Here is a 21,141-nt window from a genome sequence, read left to right on the forward strand (position 1 = left end):
GAAAAGTCAAAAGACATGAAAGGAAAAGTTGTGACTCCCTCAACAATGATATATAAAAGGGAGAAGAAAACCTCACTTGAGAGGGGGGATAATTTGGTGATGAGAAGTGCAGATTTGATTTAAATAATCAGTGCAGATCTGATTATGAAAGGTTGTGTCCCTTTCAAAGGGTAGACATAATGAAGAGTTACACTCTTTCAAAGGGTGCTAATGGTGAAAGGGTATGTCTCTTGCCAAAGGGCATACATGATGAAGAGGTGTGACCTCTCCCTCAAATTGAGAGATATAAAGGGAAGGAATCAAAAGCATCTATTGACATCACCATTGATAAGATCAGATCAGAATTGTTATCAAGTTACAGGAAGTAACATTTGTGTTCTTTATGGTATGCCTCCCAATCTGCAGGCGACATCTACAGTGCGAACTCCAACCGCAGGCTACAATCTGCGTACAGGTAAGAGGGGTTAAGAAGTCTTAAGGTATGTATGTGTGTGGATGTGTGTGCCACACACACACATATGCATTTTTATGAATACATATATCTCTAATGATTACTTATATGTATGTAGCAATAAAGATAGGAATCTACATAGAATATGTATGTATATTTAGGATCATTAGAAAGATTAAAGAATATGTAAATGAAGACGTAAATTATGGAATGGAAAACAGTAATGAATTATAAAATGTAATATTAATGTGATTATATGATGAAGGTTATCGGGAAGAAATTCCCTTAGCCTAATGGAGGGATTATGATAATCCCTGGAGGGCAGTATATACTGAATATCTATATGCATATATATGGCTTGGTTGACTTAGTTCATCCAAGAAGAGACGGATCTGGCCGGTCCCCTCTGAGGACTTGGATGATGGGATGCATCATTCAAGGCAAGGAATTGACATAGGGTCTTCCTTGGATGGCTTGGGTGTAAGAGACAGGAATCGAATTAACCTTCAATTTCCTAGAGGGCTTGGATGTAAGAAATTACATTCAAGACGGGAGTCGAATTAACCTTCGATTTCCTGGAGGGCTTGGATGTAAGAAATTACATTCAAGACAGGAGTCGAATTAACCTTTGATTTCTTGGAGGGCTTGGATGTAAGAAATTACATTCAAGATAGGAGTCGAATTCACCTTCGACTTCCTGGAGGGCTTGGAACCAAGATGGCTTCCAAGAAGGCGAGCTTCATGGCCACCTAAGGACATACTTTCATATGGCAATCGTATCCTTTTTATTAGATAAAAGTTGTGATTATGTTAAGTAAGTATTTTAAAGTTAGATTGCAATTTAGATTACTTCTATATATATATATATATATATATATATATATATATATATATGTTTGTTGTATTCTAACAATCTATTTTGCAGGTTAATGATCTCTAACTAGTAGGGACATTACACATACTATTGTGAGGTATTCACACATCGCCCCATTGCAAATGGGGACCCCCACTTTTCGCTTTCTAGGATTAGTCCTCTTAGCTTACTTGTTGGTCAGTCTTAGAGTCTTTGCTATTAATCCTTACATTAAAGGGATAGAATTTCTTGACTAGCGAGAGTTCATCAAGTCGGATGAAAAGGGATTGAATGAGGAGTCTTCCCTAGGGTCACTTTTAAAGATTAATTTGGCATGGACATTGAAGTGACTTAATGCAATAACCCCCGAATAATGAATATATAGACCCTGGTACTTAAATTGTCAAAACACATGGATCAATTGACCAATTAAAAATAATAAATCATTAATTATAAAATTGTTATTTATAAATAATAATAAGTGATAAATGATAAATTATTAAGTAAATAAATAATAAAGCATTGATCATAAATCGTTATTTGTACCAATAAATGATAAAATAATAATTGTATAAATCAAGGAAAAAATAAATAAATGATTAATCAAAGTTTCTCTTAAAATAAGAGTAACTAATGGATAAATAGAGAAAATTAAATACTAACATGTAAATTAAGTTAAATAGGGAAAAATAATAATAATAATAATAATAATAAAAAGTAGCAAATGGTAAATAAAACATTAATAAAATCGAAAGGCGTATAGAAGGAACATGCACGTAAAACCAAGAGACACGCCCAGGAGTCATGGCCGACGCTGAAGCACCCCACGAAGCATATCTATGGTTCGTCTGGAAAACACGGGGGGGGAGGAAGAAAGAAAAGGAAAAAGGGCAGAGGAGTATAGAGAGGCACGAACGCAGAGATCAACAACGCTGCCGCCCTCGGGTTCGTATGCCTGTGTAACCCCGCGCACAGGCAAATAGGAAGAGGATCGCCATCGCCCCGCATTGCCCCTGCACGATAAACGGCAGAGAAAGAGACCCCAGTGCGGACGCTCAGAGCAGAGGGTATACGCAGTCTACGGGATCCACAGGTAATTTAATATTAATAAATTATTATATTTTGAGATGTTTTTAATTTTAACGCCTTGGTTCTACACACACATATATATATATATAGATAAGTTAAAACAAATTAAATACATCTATCACTACATTTTTTAATATTAATTTTTACAAAACCCTTAGCACTATTATAATAATGGCTAGTGCGAGATTATAGTCCTAATTTTAAGATAAATTCAATATGAGGGATCAAAAGTTAGTGTTATATTGGGTTTAGTATACCCGACAAATATAACGAGCGTGATCCAGAGGGGGATTCATAACGAAACCCTTAGAGACAATATATATATTGTAGAGATTAACCATATGCATATGTTAGAGCTAGAGAGGCTTGAGCAGGGGTGGGATCTCTGCCAAGCTTTGAGAGCATTAATGATTTCACTCATTAATAGAGATCCCAAATAGAGACCTTAGGAGGACGACATCCTGGGTTGCCCCTAACTGAGAAATATTTCTCAATAGAGGGTTGGGTCAATCCAGGTAAGGTCCAACTGAGTATTGTATCCTTTTTTATAGATAACAATAAATTAGCTTAACATTATTTGTTAAATATGTAGAATAACGTATAACATTCTTTCTTGTATAATTGCCCAAACAAATATATATGTTTAATTATCTTTCATATTGTTTGTATACTAACATTTGTTTGCAGGACTTGAACGCCAAATAATCCAATCCCCAACTGGGAACATTACACTTAAGAATTGGAAGTTTGAATGAATAAAGTATAGGCAAGAGAAGAGATTGAACGAAGTGTTTACATAGGGTCATGTACCTTGTTGGAGCAAACTTGCCTTAGACCCCGCCCTTTGCCTCAAGATTAGAATGAATTTGGAGAGATCATGTACCTTGCCCCCTCACTAGAGCGAGATTTGCCTAAGTACCTTGACCCCGTATCTTGCTGAGGTCCTAGAGCGAACTTGTTTCATGTCCTTCCTAAGGTCCTAGAGCAAAATTTCCAAGTAATGTCCTTGCTAAGGTCCCAGAGCAAAATTCTTTACCAAGTGATGTACCTTCCAAAGGGACAAGAGTGAATTTCTTCACAAGGATGTGTACTTCCAAAGGGTCCAAAGCGAATTTTAGCCAAGATGCGTACCCGAGCGAAGATCGAGAGTGAATTTTGTAGTCTTGGAGAGGTTTTAGAACAAATTTATTTATGCATGTGCCTTGTTAAGATTTAAGATCAAACTTTCCTAGTAAGTTGCATGCCCTTCCTAAGGACATAGAGCGAAATTTTTATCAAGATCGTGTCCTTCCAAAGGACATTGAGCGAAATTGTTTGGAAAGGTCCTAAGGCGAATGTTGAATTGATGTCCTTGGAGAGGTCCTAGAGCGAAATTCTTTCATCAAGGTCATGTCCTTCTAGAGGTCCAAGAGCGATTTTCAAGTCTTGTCCTTGGAAAGGTTCTGGAGTGAATTTTGAGTCATGTCCTTCCAAAGGATCTAGAGTGAAATTTTCATGTCCTTGTTAAGGGTCCAGAGCGAATTTGAATATGTGCACCTTGGAGAAGTCTTAGAATGAGTTTTGTCTAGAATCATGTGCGTACCTTCCAAAGGACATAGAACGAAATTTCTTATCAAGTCATGTCCTTGGAGAGGTCCTAGAGTGAATGTCCTTGCTAAGGTCATAGAGCGAACTTTTTCACCTTGACCCTGCCCTTCCAAAGGACATAGAGCAAACTTTTTCACCCTGACCTTGTCCTTGCTAAGGACATAGAGCGAACTTTTTACCTCAACCTTGTCCTTCCAAAGGACATAGAGCGAACTTTTTACCTTGACCCTGTCCTTGGAGAGGACATGGAGTGAAATCTTGAAATCATGTACCTTGTCCCCTGTTTTGAGCAAATTCCTCAAATTCAAGCATTTTGGCAAGAGGTGAAGTCGGCCAGCATGGGAAAGGTGATTTGTTATTTTAAATCAAGTTGGCCTTATGGGAAGAGACGCCTCTTTTACCCTAAAACGCCTATAAAGGAATGGTCAAAACATTCATTTTAGCCACCGACTCAAACATATTCTTCTCTCTAAGTGTGAATTTGAGAGCAGACTTAGCGAATTTCTTCAGCAAGGCAGCAAATTTCATCAAAAACATAGCTGAGCTGCTGCAGCACAGGGGCGAAATAAGACATTAAAGATACAGATCTGATGTTTTAGGAAGGCGAATTCATCATACAGCAAGAGGGAGCGAATGTACTCAGCTGGGAGACATATCAACCAGCAGATTTCATCATTAAGACAGCCCAGATTTACCCTTAGACATTAAATCTGTCTTCCACACAGTGAATTCATTGATTATTATTAGCCTTCTATCACATAAAATCAGAGTGAGAGATCAATTTAAAATAGGATGTGTGTGAAGACCATATGTTATGTATTCGATACTATACTTGCTTTGTTTTGCAGATATGTAAGGAAGATGATACTACCTCGAGGCAAGATGAGCAATCAAAAGACGAGGGAACGACTTGACCATGACAAATACTTCCTATCACCACTATGGAAGTTCAAGAAGAAGCTTCATCAAACACAAGGGTATTTAGAAAGGAAGAATCTCAAGACTCTCATTACATCCTGACGACATGAGGAGATCAAAAGTTGCAAAGAGATCATCCAGCTACTTCAAGGCATGAGAGCATAAAGGAAGGATAACCTATATGATGGAAGAAAGTTTTACAATCTTGAATTCCCTTTGGGAATCCAAGAATCAAATTCAGTACATTGAAGAGTTACATTCAACCAAGTGCATCATCCACTCAAAGTACATCACGAGCAAGAGAAAGTCAACCAAAGTCATCACAAGACCTACATTGAACATGATTGAAGAAGCCGGTAGTTTCAAAAGAGTTAATCAAAGTCCGCTTCTCATCAATCGTCACATTGAGCAACTGAATAATGTTGAGTATCAAGAGATATCTCTCAACATCCCTTCATGATGATGAATCAAATCAAGTCTACAAAGTGCAAGTTGAAGTGGCATCCCTGATGGCGTCCCAATCACCATTCCTCCAGTCAATGAAGTCCACATCAACACGTCCAAGTTCAACGAATCAAGCTTATACACGAAGGCACAAACTCCAATGTAACTACTCTCAATATCTATTGGTCCACATTCTCTTAATGTAATTTTCTCATTAGCTAAGGAGGGTTTGTTATAACAAACCCTAATTAGGGTTTCATTGTAAAATCTTGGCCATTGATGGAGATTCAATCCTGACCGTTCATTGTAAATGAGCTCTCTATATAAAGCTCAAACTCTTCATTTGTAAAGGTTAATAATCAGCAAATAGTTAGCTAATAGCGAATAGTTAGCAATAGGAGAGAATAGAATAGCAATTAGAATAGAAGTTAGATTGGGAGGAGAAAGCAGAAATTGTTGCCTAAGTTGTAAATTAACTCCATTTTCATTGAAGTTATTGTCATGTCCCCTCCTTGATCGTTATATATATCCTAAATGAAGTAATTATTATTATTAATTAATATAATAATAACAACGAATTACTATTTGAATTTTATTTATTTATTGAATGTATTATTTAATTAACATCTATTAATATTATTACTAATAATATTCCCAAAATATTCAAATAAAAATAAATTAATAATATAATCATAGAAACTAAATATAAATATATAAATATATACTTAAAGCAAGATATGTTATCACAATATCATGTTGAATACGATTCTTGGACTAAGGAATGAGGAAAAAAGGTGCGATTAAAGATTATGGAGGCAATCCGATCATTAGTAATTAGTTAAGGCTAAGATTGCTTGGTTAATTATTTGCAAAAGATGCGATGATAAAGGCATAACTCTTTGTATCACACCCCCATCGATGGGTATGTAAGGGAATGGGGATTAATATATTTGATACACAGCGGGGTGCTAAGACAGGGAACGAAGGTGGTGTATCCACCATTCTCCAAGGCCTTTTAAGAACGATTAAGCAAGCATGAATAACATCCACCCATATCGCATGGGCACAAAGATCAAGATCAGACACATAAGCATATTGAGGCATATCCTCTCCTTCAATCATCGTATGGTTATATGGAAATAAGACTGGAAGAATGATCAGACATTATAATCAAATACATGACTGCTCAAATGCATGGTCATAAGCACAGTATTCCAGAAAAGCGATTAGACATGAGTACTAGGAGCAGAACCGTGTGCAAATACATTTATATAGGAATTCAATTGATTTCATAAGTATCCACAGCATTTACAATGATATATCGGCTCAATCCACCTGTAAGCACAACAACACTCCAGTCATCACAGATATGAGTGAAAAGTAATTCGGATTCTGAAATAGAACGCCTAGGTAAGTCGGATTCTGAAACAAAATGCCCAGGTAAGTTATGCTAAACTCTAACCAAATGAAATATTAACGGCACGGAAGGAGGGGAAACGGAAGGAAAAAAAGTTGCGCCAATAGACTGTGGAAAGGTAAGCGGTCAGTGTAAGCTACAGTTGATATGTGTGTGGACGTGTGTGCCACACACACACATATATGTTGATAATAGATCTGTCATATATGATAGATCACGAATATCTTTGACAGGGTTGTAGTCTTTTAATAATATTGTCTCATGTATACGTACCAGTATATATATATGTATGTATGCAGGATATATGTGTGTATGTAGGATCAATAATAGTAATTAAAAAATATGTAGAGGCAGGCATAAATTATAGATTAAAAATGATAATGAAATATAAAATGTTATATGAATAATAATGATTTGGCTATGTGATGGAGGCTATTGGGAGAAAATCCCCTTAGCCTAATTCGGGATTTTGATAATCCTTGGTAAGCAGTATATACCGAGTACTCATGTGCATATATGTTAAATGCTTGGGTGTCGAAAGCTCACCCAAGAAGAGACGGATCTTGCCGGTCCTCTCTAGTAGACTTGGATGATAAGATGTATCATACAAAGCAAGGAATTGATCATATATGATGATCTTCCTTGGTAGGCTTGGAGGTAAGATGCTACATCCAAGACGGGAATCGAATTATCCATCGATTTCCCTGGTAAGGCTTGGAACCATGATGGGTTCCAAGAAGGCGGGCATTACAACTGCCTAAGGACATATCCCAATACTTCATTCGTATCCTTTTTATTACCTAAGAATTGAGATTAGTTTTAAATAAGAAATTGAAGTTTAATTGCAATTTAGATTAGTAATATATATTCTGTTGCATTCTAACAGTCTGTTTTGCAGGAAAGTGAACTCTAACTAGCAAGGACATTACAATTATGGTGAAGTGTATTGTTTCTTTACAACGTGCATGGTTTCTTGTTGGATCTTCATGTTAAATGATAAAAAAATTAGATTGAATAGAGGAATTTGTTGAATGTATTCATGAGGAATCCGCCTAGTCCATACCACTAGCCTCTTACTGATTGTAAGTGTGTCTTGCATGGTCAACTGGAATGATATGAGCTTAACTTCAAATCATTCTACACTCATTGCTTATGCATTAACTTGAATGGTGATCAATGTTTGATGGTATGATCCGAACATCTTTGAAACATCCTTAGAAGATTGCACTAAGCTTGTGTCAAATTGTTCAAGTTGATGGTGAGACCTCGCTCGGTAGGATTCCATCTAATCATTCATCCATCTTCTCACAATCTAGGCTTTAGAATAGACTCTCTTAACCCTTCATCTTTTGCCATTTTTTCAAACTCTAGCTAGTTTAGGTAATAGAATATTAAAATATGTTAATTTTAGTATTAATGCTCATTCAGTGTATATTCTATTTTAGAAAGATCGTCTTCGATCTTCTCAACAGTTTCTTTTTAGAAACTTGCTATTCTTGTAAATAGCTTGTATTATTTATGAGCGTTTTGCTCATTCTGATTAATCAATCGATTCTTTGAAATCCATATGCTTTTGCATCTGTATTATGGTATCAGAGCTACAGGAGGAATTTTTTCGGAAATTTTTTAATCCTAATTTCCAATTAGTGGAAATTTTCGAAATTATTCTTTTGGAAAAAAAATTTCAAAGTTTTTTTTCTGGCTTCTGGGCGGAATCGTCGTTTTTTTTTTGGCGTCGTGTTTTACCGCGACTTGTGTTCGCGCAGGGTCGTCGTTTTTCGGCGTTCAGTCTGTCCCTGGTGGTGTCCGCGGCTCTGTGCAAACCGTGGGCTAGTTTCTGACCTCGGCGTCGCGACCTCCGCCTGCAAACGCCACCCGCGACCTGTCCCCGTGACCTGTTCGGTGACCTGCAACCCGCGCGATCTGTTTGCGTCGCGACCTGTTCGGCTCTGTGCATGTCTGCAGGCTTCGGCGTCGTCACCTCCAGCGGCGCCACCTGCAACCCATCATTTTCTGCACTATCGCGGGGAAACGAACCCGGTGCCTCTCGTCATTTTCTGTCTACAACTCGTCATTTTCTGTCTGCAAACAATGGCGCCGACCTCTGCAATCTTCGATTGAAGTTCTTACCTCCAGTTTTTATCGAAGTTCAGTTTTTCCTGCAGATTCGTGGTGGGTTTTTCAAACCCTAATCTGGGTTGTCCATTTTTTCTGGGTGCCTCGATTTTCGTGCCTCGATTTTCGAGCCCGCGAATCCAAATTCTGACAGAAGAATCCTTCTGGGTTTTTTGCACACTTTTCTGGGTTGTTATTGGATTTTTCTGGGTCAGCCAGGAATTTTAGAAGGCAGTCAACGCTTTAATGGTCACAACTACAACATCTGGAAACAGCGTATGTTGACCATTTTTTAATATAGGCGTCTTGACCAGCTTGTTTTGGGCAAAGAACTCAGTCCTGGTACACCTGGTGCAGCTCAAGATAAGTTTGATGAACGAAATCGGGAGGCAGTCATGCTTCTCAAACTCTCAGTAACTGATGATCAGTTACCGCAGATTCCTTCCGGCAAGACAACTTCTGACATCTGGAAGCATCTGAAGGAATTGCATGAGACATCCGACAAGAGCCGAGCATTCTTTCTGAAGAATCAGTTGTTCTCCATTATGATGGACGAACGTATGTCCTTATAGGAGCACCTCACGAGGATTAAGGACATTCGAGATCAACTCGAAGCTATTGGTCGGACTATGGAGGAAGAAGACATGGTTGTAATCACTTTAAAAAGTCTTCCGAAATCGTATGAACACTTCATTGAAACCCTCAATATTACTTCCACTAATGTTGATCTGAAGTTTTCAGAACTATGCACCAAACTTCTCCAGCAGGATCACTGGAAACAGCAATTTGGTAGTGGTACTACATCAGCCTCCTCGGAAAATGCCTTCACAGCTCAATCCTTTCAGAAGGATAAAGGCAAATTTCAATCCTCTCAGTCTTCTCAGCAGAAAGGCTCTTCTCAGACACAGGATGGAGCTAAGAAGAAAAATGTGCAGTGCAATTACTGTCACAAGTACGGCCATATGAAGAAAGATTGCCGTCAGAGGCTAGCTTCTGAACAAAAGAAGCAGGGAGGGTCACACCAGAAGGCACATGTTGCGGAACATTCCGAGCAGAAGGAGTCCGCCTTTTATGCTTTTATGGCTAAGAGGTCTTCAGATCATGCCAGGTCTTCTGCTTGGTACATCGACTCTGGTGCATCACGTCACTTTTCTCATCGGCGTGACTGGTTTACAGACTTCTCACCTTTCAGTGATTCCGTTGTATATGGCGGAGGTGAGGAGTATACAGTTGTTGGCAGAGGCACTGTTCAGATACAGTCTGGTGGCAGGACTCTCCTTTTTCTGAATGTGTATTATGTTCCTGGAATGGAACTTAATCTGCTCTTTGTCAGCCAGATTATGAGGAATTCTCCTCAACTAGATGTGGTGTTCAGTGCTCACAAGTGCTCCATCATTGATCGGGAGACTCGTCTTACTGTTGCTGTTGGTCTAGAGGATCATGGTCTATATAGGCTCCTTGACACTGGTGATTCTCCTGAAGTGGCTCTGGCAGCTCGTGTTTCTCCTCTTAGCACTTTGTGGCATCAGAGATATGGACATCTCAACATTCAGTATCTCTCTCAGCTGTCTCGGGAGGGACTTGTTTCAGGGTTACCTGATATTCAGACTCAGCATCTTGGAGTATGTGGCGCCTGTCAAGCTGGCAAACAGCATCGGACTTCATTCCCACATGGAAAGTCTTGGCGCGCATCTAAGGTACTTCAAGTACTTCATGCTGATATTTGTGGTCCTATGAATACATCTTCTGTTACTGGATGCAAATATTTTTTGCTTATTGTAGATGATTTTAGTAGAAAGATGTGGGTGTACTTTCTTAAACATAAATCAGATGTATTTAGTATCTTTCAGAAGTTTAAGTCCTTTGTTGAAAAAGAGTCTGGACATAGTATCATTACTCTTAGGACAGATAACGGGGGGGAATTTTGTTCTTCTGCATTCTCCAACTTCTGTGATACCCATGGCATCAAACGCCAGTCAACTACACCCTACACTCCTCAGCAAAACAGTGTTGTCGAGCGTCACAATCGTACGGTTGTTGAGATGGCTCGTTCTATGTTACAACACAGGAGTGTTCCGAACAAGTATTGGGCTGAAGCAGTATTTACTGTTGTCTACCTTCTTAACCGCTCTCCTACTCAGGCTGTTAAGGGGAAGACTCCAGAAGAGGTTTGGTCTGGTCGGAAGCCTCAGATCAGCCACCTGAAGGTTTTTGGCTCTGTTGCCTATGTTTGGATTCCAGATGCTAAGCGCTCCAAGTTGGATTCCAAAAGTCAAAAACTCATGATGATAGGATACAGTGATCACCATAAGGCCTACAGACTGATCGATATAGACACTGAACGTCTTATCTTCAGTCGTGATGTTGTATTTGATGAAGACAGAGGATTCTTTCAGTCCCCTTCTTCTGAGCAGAACTCTGAGGATCAGCCTCACAGTGTTCTTATTCCATTAGGTTCGCCTGATGGGAGGGATGATGCAGAATCTATTTTCGATGATGCACTACCTGAGTTCCCTCCGGAGAATAATCCTCCTCTTGCTGCTCCTGTTCCTGATCCTGAGCCTCTTCCAGCTCCTCCAGATGTTAGCACTTCTACTCTCCGGCCTAAATGGTGGGCCAAGACCATTGGTGATCTCAGGGATACTGAGCTCATTGAGGGTAGAACCTCCCGTAATAAGAGCAAACAGCAGCATACAGTCAATTTTGCTCTCATGGCTAACATACACAGTGTTTTTGAACCTCAGACATATTCAGAGGCTAAAGGTATACCTGAGTGGGAACAGGCTATGGAAGCTGAGTTCCAGAGTCTTCAGAAGAATCACACTTGGGCCCTTTCTGATCTTCCTTCAGGGAAGAAGCCCATTAGCTGCAAATGGGTGTACAAAGTAAAATACAAAGCTGATGGAACCCTAGACAAGTATAAGGCTCGTCTTGTTGCTCGTGGTTCTCACAGAAAGAAGGCATTGACTACGAGGAGACTTTTGCTCCTACAGCCAAAATGAGTACCATACGGCTCGTTCTTGCCTTGGCAGCCCAGTTCAGTTGGAAAGTCCATCAGATGGACGTCAAGAGTGCCTTTTTGAATGGTGACTTACAGAAAGAAGTCTACATGACGCAACCCCCAGGATTCAAGGTTGCTGGTCAAGAACAGAAGGTCTGTAGACTAGTCAAAGCACTCTATGGTCTGAAACAAGCTCCTCGGGCTTGTACATGAAAATTGATAAGTATCTGACAGATCATGGCTTTCAGCGGAGTCCATCTGATGCAAACCTGTATATCAAGCATACTAGTAATGATATTCTGTTTGTGGTTGTCTATGTGGATGACTTAATCATTACTGGCAGTTCAGCACATTTGATCACTGGGATCAAACAGGATTTGTGCCGCACTTTTGATATGACAGATTTGGGACTTCTACATTACTGCTTAGGAGTTGAAGTCTGGCAGACTGAGACCAGTATCTTTCTCTCTCAGTCCAAGTATGCCAGAAGTCTTGTGGACAGGTTCAGAATGCAGGATTGCAAACCTGCCTCTACTCCTATGGAACCCGGGCTCAAACTTTCAGCTCAGTCATCCTCACCAGTTGTGGATGAATCTCTGTTCAGGCAACTAGTGGGCAGCCTCATCTATCTCACTGCTACTAGACCTGACATCAGTTTTGCAGTGAGCTACATTTCACGCTTCATGACAACTCCCAAGGCTGATCATTGGTTAGCAGCGAAGCGTGTGCTGCGTTATGTGAGTGGCACTTCTGATTATGGACTTCTGTACACTCGGAGTTCTGATCCTATACTCAGTGGTTACACAGATTCTGACTGGGCAGGTTCGGTTGATGACCGTAAGTCTACAGCAGGGTATGTGTTTAGTTTGGGATCTGGTGCTGTCACATGGACTAGTAAGAAGCAGCAGGCAGTGGCTCTCTCCTCGACAGAAGCAGAGTATCGGGGAGCAGTTAAGGCATCTTGTGAGGCGGTTTGGCTTCGACGAATGCTTGCGGATATGCATGTCTCCCAGGCAGGTCCTACTCCCTTGTTCTGTGATAATCAGGGAGTGCTCAAACTCGCCAAGAATCCAGTCTTCCATGAAAGAACCAAGCATGTGGAAACGCATTGTCACTATATTCGACAGCTGGTTGAAGACGGATCCATCCAGTTGCTGTATGTTCCTACCTCGGAGCAGCCAGCAGACATATTCACCAAGCCCCTTGGTCCTGATAAATTTGTAAAATTCAGGGGGTCTATAGGTGTAGTTAATAGATTGAGCATTAAGGGAGGGTAATAGAATATTAAAATATGTTAATTTTAGTATTAATGCTCATTCAGTGTATATTCTATTTTAGAAAGATCGTCTTCGATCTTCTCAGCAGTTTCTTTTTAGAAACTTGCTATTCTTGTAAATAGCTTGTATAGAATATTAAAATATGTTAATTTTAGTATTAATGCTCATTCAGTGTATATTCTATTTTAGAAAGATCGTCTTCGATCTTCTCAGCAGTTTCTTTTTAGAAACTTGCTATTCTTGTAAATAGCTTGTATTATTTATGAGCGTTTTGCTCATTCTGATTAATCAATCGATTCTTTGAAATCCATATGCTTTTGCATCTGTATTATTAGGATCAAAGAGCATCACCATGTTGTAACATCAGATGATCTAAGTTCCAGCGAATCAAGCATTCAGGCATTCGAATGTAAGTCCCCTTGTGATTCCAGCATAATCACATCAAACCAATGAGCTTATCCACACGTAGTGACCCTACATTCATGAACCTTGGAGTCTTCTAGAATGATCCTTAAGCTAATCTTCAGCATCCGAGAGATTTTGTTCAGGAGAGGATAAGATACTTATGGTATTTTATTCTGTGTTCGCATGTGCCTAAAAAACACATCAACACATACCACCAACACTAAGAATAAATTGAAGAGACAAACAAACTTTTATCTTGAAGACTTGAACGTACAAGTAAAGAAGACAAAGGTTAATGCATTAGTAGGTACTAGTTCACAATGAAATGGTTAAGAGACTTGGTCTTAAATTCTATTAACATCCTCACCCATAAGCTCTAAAATGGTTGAAAAAAAGGTGTAGAAATCAACCAAAAAGTGCAAACCCCAAAATGATTTGAATTCACAATATGCGAATGAAGTAGATGAAGATGAAGATGTCTTTTTCTTGATGATTTTGACATTGTGCTTAGTAGTTCAAGCATAAAGATGGAGAAGTTATCGTGCAATTACTTTGAGCTTTGGAAGCTCAAGATACTGGATATGCTTGTAGATAGAGATGTATGGGCTGCAATATCAAGATCCAAACCTACCACAGTGAGACAAGAAGACTGGAACATGTTAGACCGAAAAGCTAAGGGTCTCATTAGGCTCTATTTGGTTGATTCAATATTGTTGAATGTGCATGAATAGACTACCACAATGAACCTTCGGAAGAAGTTAGGTGAGATTCATCAAGATAAATCCCAAGTAAACATTTTTTTCTGAGAAAAAACTTGTATACCCTTAAGATGGAGAATGGCGGTTCTATGGCCAAACATCTAAAAGCTTTCAATATGATCATGACCTAATTACAATCCATTGGAGTGAAGATGGAGGAAGATAAATGTATGATTTTGTTATTTTCTTTTCCAATTTCTTGGACAACTATAACAAGGATTAAATTCCCAACAATTCAAAATTAACTCATCAAGGTGTGCATAAAAAATCAATTGAGAATCACCAACATGGAAAGATACATGTTGAATGTAAATCTTGTCCCACATAGGCACCCAAGATGGATTCTTAGGTAAATGTATACAAAATCAGCTTCAACATGATGTCATGAGCAAGAGATCACAAAATCATTTCCACATCGTGTCATAGGCAAGAGTGCACAAGCTACATATTTTGATGGCACTGTTGTGATTTCAATAAAATCAGCATTCAAACGAGTATGTATGACAGCTATGGTCAATGCAAGGTATTGTTGTACCAAGGCAACAAGATCAGCTTCAAAGTGGTGTTGCAAGCTCAAGACCCTAAAAATTTGGAGTTCGGATCACACCATTTTATTTCACTTGAAAAATAATGTAATATCACATAAACAGCACCCAATTTTGAGTTTGTATGAGACAGTTATGACAATAGCAGGTCTTAGGTCTTTGATATGGTGCTGCCGCCATGAGAGAAGAAATCTCCAACATAGTTCTTTTTTTCATCCTATACAATTGCTCCCAAAATTGTCACATGCACCAAACCACAAAATATTCTCTAGCATGCAAAACAAAACCATTCTAAAGGGAATGCTCGTGAATAAGCCACCCTCTTAAGTTTTTAAATTTTATTTCCTGCTTGTAGAATATATTTCCTCCCCAGAAATTTATTTTCATATTGACAGATAAATATTTCTTTTCCTAGCTGGTGATGATCTCTTTTACACTATAGATATATTTTATTTCTATTGCAATTTAGTTAAAATCTGCTTATGATACTGATGTCTCATAAGACTGGTCTTTTGCCGAAAAAATTGGTGATTCACCCATTATGTGACCTTCCAGGTCAGATCTGTAATCTAATGGTAGCCATGAAATCTAAGAAATTATCCTAAAATATTTTTACCAGGTATGTCCCTCATGTTCTTAAAGGCTTCATAATTGCATCCCTCCACTTGCCATAAGCTTACAGAAGACTTTATTCTTGCTTACTTTGTTAGGAGAATCTCCTCTTCTTCCCCAACATTGTCATTCAATCCTAGGTTAAGGAGGTTTGGAAGTGAGCGGAATCTTGATTCATTATATCCATAACTTAACAAAAGGATATTTTCTCTTCTAATTTGAAAAGTCCAAACGTGCCACAACTGTCCTGCAAAAAATGTCATGAATTTGCCAATATTCTTTTTTTAGTTAATGGTCAGTACTTTTCAGTAGTTGAAACAGCTGAGCTTTGTTGCTGATTACATATTTGAAGTTCCTAACTTACCCATGCTATTGGAAAGGCTTCTTTCTAGATTGGTTTAGCGGTAGCCTATTGGACTCTATCTTGCATGGACCAAACAGACCATTTGCCCAATGTCCTGCCACTTGTACTTGGCTTTTTGTGATATCTGGCTTTTAGATTCTTGGATGGTGAAGGGACCTATTCCTCACATGCATTAATAACACATACTTTCTGAGTTTAGAATATGTTTAGCCCAATTGACTGTGCAGAGAGTAACTTTCTCATTTCTCCACCATGGTGTCTACTGTATGTATTATCTACTTCTTTCCTTTAAGTAAAGATATGGTGATAACACGATGAGCCATGGTTGTCACATTGATCTTCACAAAACTCTTCAGAGCACTATTAATCTCGGCAATTAACACTATTCAAATGATGTAATAAGGTACAAAATTGCAAGAACAATGTACACTTAGAAAGCGACTGACAAATGCAAAAAATTTAAAAAATCCAGGGTTGCGGAGCTAGGAAGAAGGTTCAAACAGTCAGTAAACAATATCATCATCTAAAGCTCTTGAAAGACTTCCGCTAGCTTGGATGGCTACTTACTGCTTGGTTTAGAGCATGTTCACTGGGGTTCTTCATTGCTAAAGCATTTTTCCTAAATCATTCAGTGTCTATACATCTAATTTTTCTTCAGAAAATTTGTATACAGTGATCTTAGAGCTACTGTTAGAATTTTGATACCAAAACCTATCATAAAATCAAAGGTACATTCCAGGTGATATATACTCCCTTTCACTATGTTTGGAAAAGTTCAAATCAAATGAAGGATATGTTTAAACTTGCATGACATCTAAATAATGAGAATGGAGGACGCTCATTAGCTTGAATATGTCCAAACAATCATTTTATTACAGTGGCAACCATTTTTTGTTTTTATGTGGTCTCCTCCAAGTATCCACTTCAAGAAGATAATTATCACTAAAATATGGCACCTACAGATATAATGGGTTCTTGATTGACACTGATGATCCACATCAGATTATACTCACCCTAAATTGTGCTGAAAAGTACATGTAGAATAGCCTAATTTACTATATATGAACTCCTTTGAAAAAATGTGGGTAGACCCAAAAGATGATATTAATATTGACATGCATTGCAAAACCTGGCATAAAGAAATATAAAAAGGAAATTTGGGATAGGAAATTAACATAATCATAAAATAATTATTAAAAAATGGTATTTTGTTAATAGGGCTGCAGCACGCTGATGACTTCTGAGTTGGAAAGAGTTTCGTACTGCCTGCCAGTGTTCCCCTCTAATGATGGTCTGTACCGCTTGAATGACATATGAATAAGAAGGGTGAAATTGTGCAAGTTCCATTGCAAAAAGGTAAGTCCAGTGCATCAGTGTTTTTCAGGGGGTTTCCTAACAAAGGAAAAAAATTAGCTTCTCAAACACATAAATACTAGTCATGGTTAGGCTGATAAAATATCCATGTGTCACATTGGCATGTGTAAAATTCAGAAATGCTTTCAAACTACTACCCACAGAAGTACTGGGATGAGCAACATCAGTGAGGCAGAGATCATGAATGGAACAAGGCATCTAATAGTACAAGGTCACAATTTTGAGATTTAAAATAGGAAATAGCCCTTATAGTGGAAGATGAGAATTGGGACAGACCAAATTTCTTATCCGCAGGACTGACCAGCACATCACCACCATAGGATCTACAATGACATCAACTAAGGTGCAACATATTCACACAGGACTTATCAATTAAATCAAAATGGCTATAGAACAGATGAATATATATAGAGCAGAGGTGGATAAAGCCAACTGACAACGGAACCATGTGCATAATATAAGGTCCTATTTCCTAAGTATGATATCCTATTTCCTAAGTATGACTATAATCGCCATTAAATAAAATATAACTCAATCTCTCTACCCAAAATTATATTATTACTTAAAGATATATTTTCTATGCCGACAACTCACTCACTTACTGCAAACCCTCATGCCAAGCATGCAAAGGTGTGAGTGACTATTGAATGTTTACCATCTGCTTACCTGAGGAGATTCTACATGCAATTAGATTTATCCACGGTTACCTGTTGCTACGTTATTTCCACTAGATATAATTTCGAAGCCGACAATACAATTGGGATGGGAAACCCCTCTTACTGAACATGCAAAGTTGAGACAATTGGTTTCAACTACAAAGCTTGGGAACTTCATCCTGCAAAATTTTCTGGACACCAAGCTCGAAAATGCTCTGGTTTTCTCTTGGATTTGTTCATCACTGTTATACTCAAGATTTTCTATAAACAAAATGTTCACACACACTGCAAAACTCTAAGAAACAACTACAAACAAATATTCATTAAAAAAGTCCAAGGGTTTGCGCAATATAATAGGCAATGGTAACTTTCACAACACAGAAGCACAATGGAAACACCTCAAGGTAGGGGTTGATCTGATGACAACGCATGGACCAGAGTCCACTTCTATGGGTCATCGTGGGGGGACACCTAGAGGCATACTGGAATGTAATTCTATTAAGAATCCAAGTACAAACCCGTGGTTTTCATAGGCTCTGCACTAATGTTTAGCCTAACATTTTAGTCAAATGGGACACTCGAGCTGTAAAAATAAGATGGAGTTTCAAAGCGAAGGACCAGGATCATACCAAGGAAGCATGATAAAATATCAAAAAATAAAGTGAAACAGAAATAGTGCTAACAACATGCTGAGTGTTAAAATTGGATAAAATATAGCATACAATATGCTGGGTGTAGATAACTCAATGGAGTGTTGAAACTGGAAAAAATACACATGCTGGATATGACACACGGCAACGGACCACACCAGATACAAGCTCTGTGATACTTTAGGGGAAGAGATACGCTATGCTAAAGGTTACCCTAAAAAAGGGAGAGTTTACCGATTCGAATAACCAAAATCTGGAGGAAAAGGGCATGGAACAAAAATTATATCTAACACTGATGGCGCTCTAAATTTGATTCATGCCAAATGCACGTTATAATTAAGACTTTTGAACAAGGCTATAATCTAGACAATCTAACCATACATTATCTGAACAATGTGAAACAACTGTTTGGATGGAAAGGAGTCAAAAGGAAACACGCTCAACAAAACAAAAGAATCAATCAGTTCGATTACGTAAAAGTAGTGTGCTCGATATAAACCAAAATTTTCTCGGGTTTTTTCTTTTCTACAGTTGATTGCAAATGAGATGGTTCAATTTAATGAAGTAAACAAGAAAAAGATGGTAAAGATGAAACCGCTTACTCGTGGGGTCTGGAATACTTTTTGGAGTGGTGAGAAGCATTTGCAGCATCTGTACCCATACTAGCTAAATTGTTTTGGAAGGCTGCACCCGATTGCCTGATGGATAGTTAAATTTCTTCCCAACTTCCCGAACGTTCGTTCGATTGCAAGAGAGTCGTTTATGGCTGGCAACTGATTTGCTTTCTATTTGTAGACTTAAAAGAGTTGTTCGTATTAAATTTTATTTAAAGGAATGATTTTTTACTCTGGAATACAAAAATTAATAATTAATAATAATAAATATAATTTGAAATGTCTATGCGATTACGATAAGAGATATGTTTTTCCTTTTCCTATAAATATTGTTGAAGATTTTTCAAATCAATATTTTGAAATTTCTTCATTTATTATTGTCTCATTTTTTTATCATTTCAAGCATAATAAAGTAAAATATTGTCTTAATAAAAATAATAATATGTTATGCAATTCTTTTTTTAAAAGAATTAGAGGCTTAAAATATATTTAATAGTAGTATTTGTTTTATGCAATTTAGTGAAATCATTTTATTAGTACTTGTGGTAAGCTGCTTGATTCAATTAGTTTGCACCAATCAAAACTGATTATTAATTTTTCTTTGGTTTTTGTAAAGTTAAGATATATATTTTTAAATTTAAGATATTAAAAAAATTATTTATCTACACTATAATTTTTAGGGATGGTAGATTTTTTAGGTTTTTTTTGGATTTCTTTGTATTTTAAAAACTAAAATGTTTATTTTAAATATTTTTTTCATTTTTTATCATTTATAATATTGTAAATAAAATATTTTTTCTAAATAAAGATATAAATTTTAATAATTATTTTAATATCAAAATATAGATAATAAAACAATTATAAGGATTTCATTTAGTTTAAATGAAATTAAATACAAATATTTCTTTTTAAAAATAAACCTGATTATTATATGTATTCTTTATAGTTATATTTTAGATTTTTTTTGAAATCATTCTATTTTTTAATACTTTTTGAAAATCATATATGTTTTAAACATTTTAATATATAATAAATAATTTAATAACTTTTAGTCATAAATTTAATATTTTTCATTAACTTATTTAAAATATATCTATTTTCACTTTTATAATAGTTATAAAAAATTAATATAATATTATACTACAAAATAGTAATTATATTTGAGATTAAATTAATTTTTATAATTATAATTATAAAAAAAAAAAAATTGATTGGTGACATGGATTTTTAGCCTGGTCCAATCGCCAGGTGAGGCCACAAAACGGGGGCCTCAATCTTGCATTACATATCTAAGGTATTAACACCTCTAAGCATTAGTTCTATTATCAGCAGCCATATCCTCCTTATCTCTCCAACAACGGCCATCTTCAAATTGTTGCCCACGAGCCAAGACCCCTTATCACTCCATCGATCACGATAAACCTTATCTCTCCACCTGCAAAGCTCGGGCCACCACCTTATCTCTTCAAGTCAGATCTCCTTATCTCTCCATGTTGATACCACCTTATCTCTCCAGTTGTTGCCATCACCGTACTGGTCTAACCGTCTAACGAGAAGCCTCGTCCGCACACCTGAGACTACAAACAATGGGGCATTAACACCTCGCATAATCGCCAATTGCCCTAGTCAACCAACTACATCCACACCGTCCATAAGAGTCTCCATGCCATGGTCAATACCTGCAGGGGTTCGAACAGCAAGCAAGTCCAAAGACTCGACCACAAGACCTTTGTATTAACACGGAGTGTGCAACACCGTTGCACCACAAGATCATCCCCTATAAAAAATTTAAATTAAATTAGGATTATGCTTTTAAGAAAATTATATATTTTCACTGTTAAATTTTTATTATATTTGTGAGATTCTGCAAGAAATGAGAATCGAGCCAAGATCTGATGTCGGTCGTAGATCACATGCAACTCCTCACACAACAGATGATCGAAGATCAAAATAGCTGAATGAAGATAATTTCAATATGAGAGAGAAATAGAGACAAAGAGGAGAATTTGGA

General features: G+C 37.5%; 1 protein-coding gene across 2 annotated transcripts in view; it reads right to left on the bottom strand.

Annotated features, from left to right (window-relative positions):
• The window catches only part of LOC131060224 (uncharacterized), a 67,048-nt gene extending 47,733 nt beyond the window's left edge, over positions 1-19,315 (bottom strand). The window contains exon 1 of one of the 2 annotated variants that reach the window (XM_057993385.2): positions 19,119-19,315. In XM_057993385.2, the coding sequence (XP_057849368.2) occupies positions 19,119-19,177 (59 nt within the window). In that variant the 5' untranslated portion in view covers positions 19,178-19,315. The remainder of the gene's footprint in view (positions 1-19,118) is intronic. The other variant, XM_057993386.2, reaches the window with a different exon arrangement.
• Positions 19,316-21,141: the final 1,826 nt, after the last annotated feature.

The sequence above is a fragment of the Cryptomeria japonica genome, chromosome 9 (genome assembly GCF_030272615.1).
Source record: "Cryptomeria japonica chromosome 9, Sugi_1.0, whole genome shotgun sequence".
In the NCBI taxonomy this organism is placed as follows: domain Eukaryota; kingdom Viridiplantae; phylum Streptophyta; class Pinopsida; order Cupressales; family Cupressaceae; genus Cryptomeria; species Cryptomeria japonica.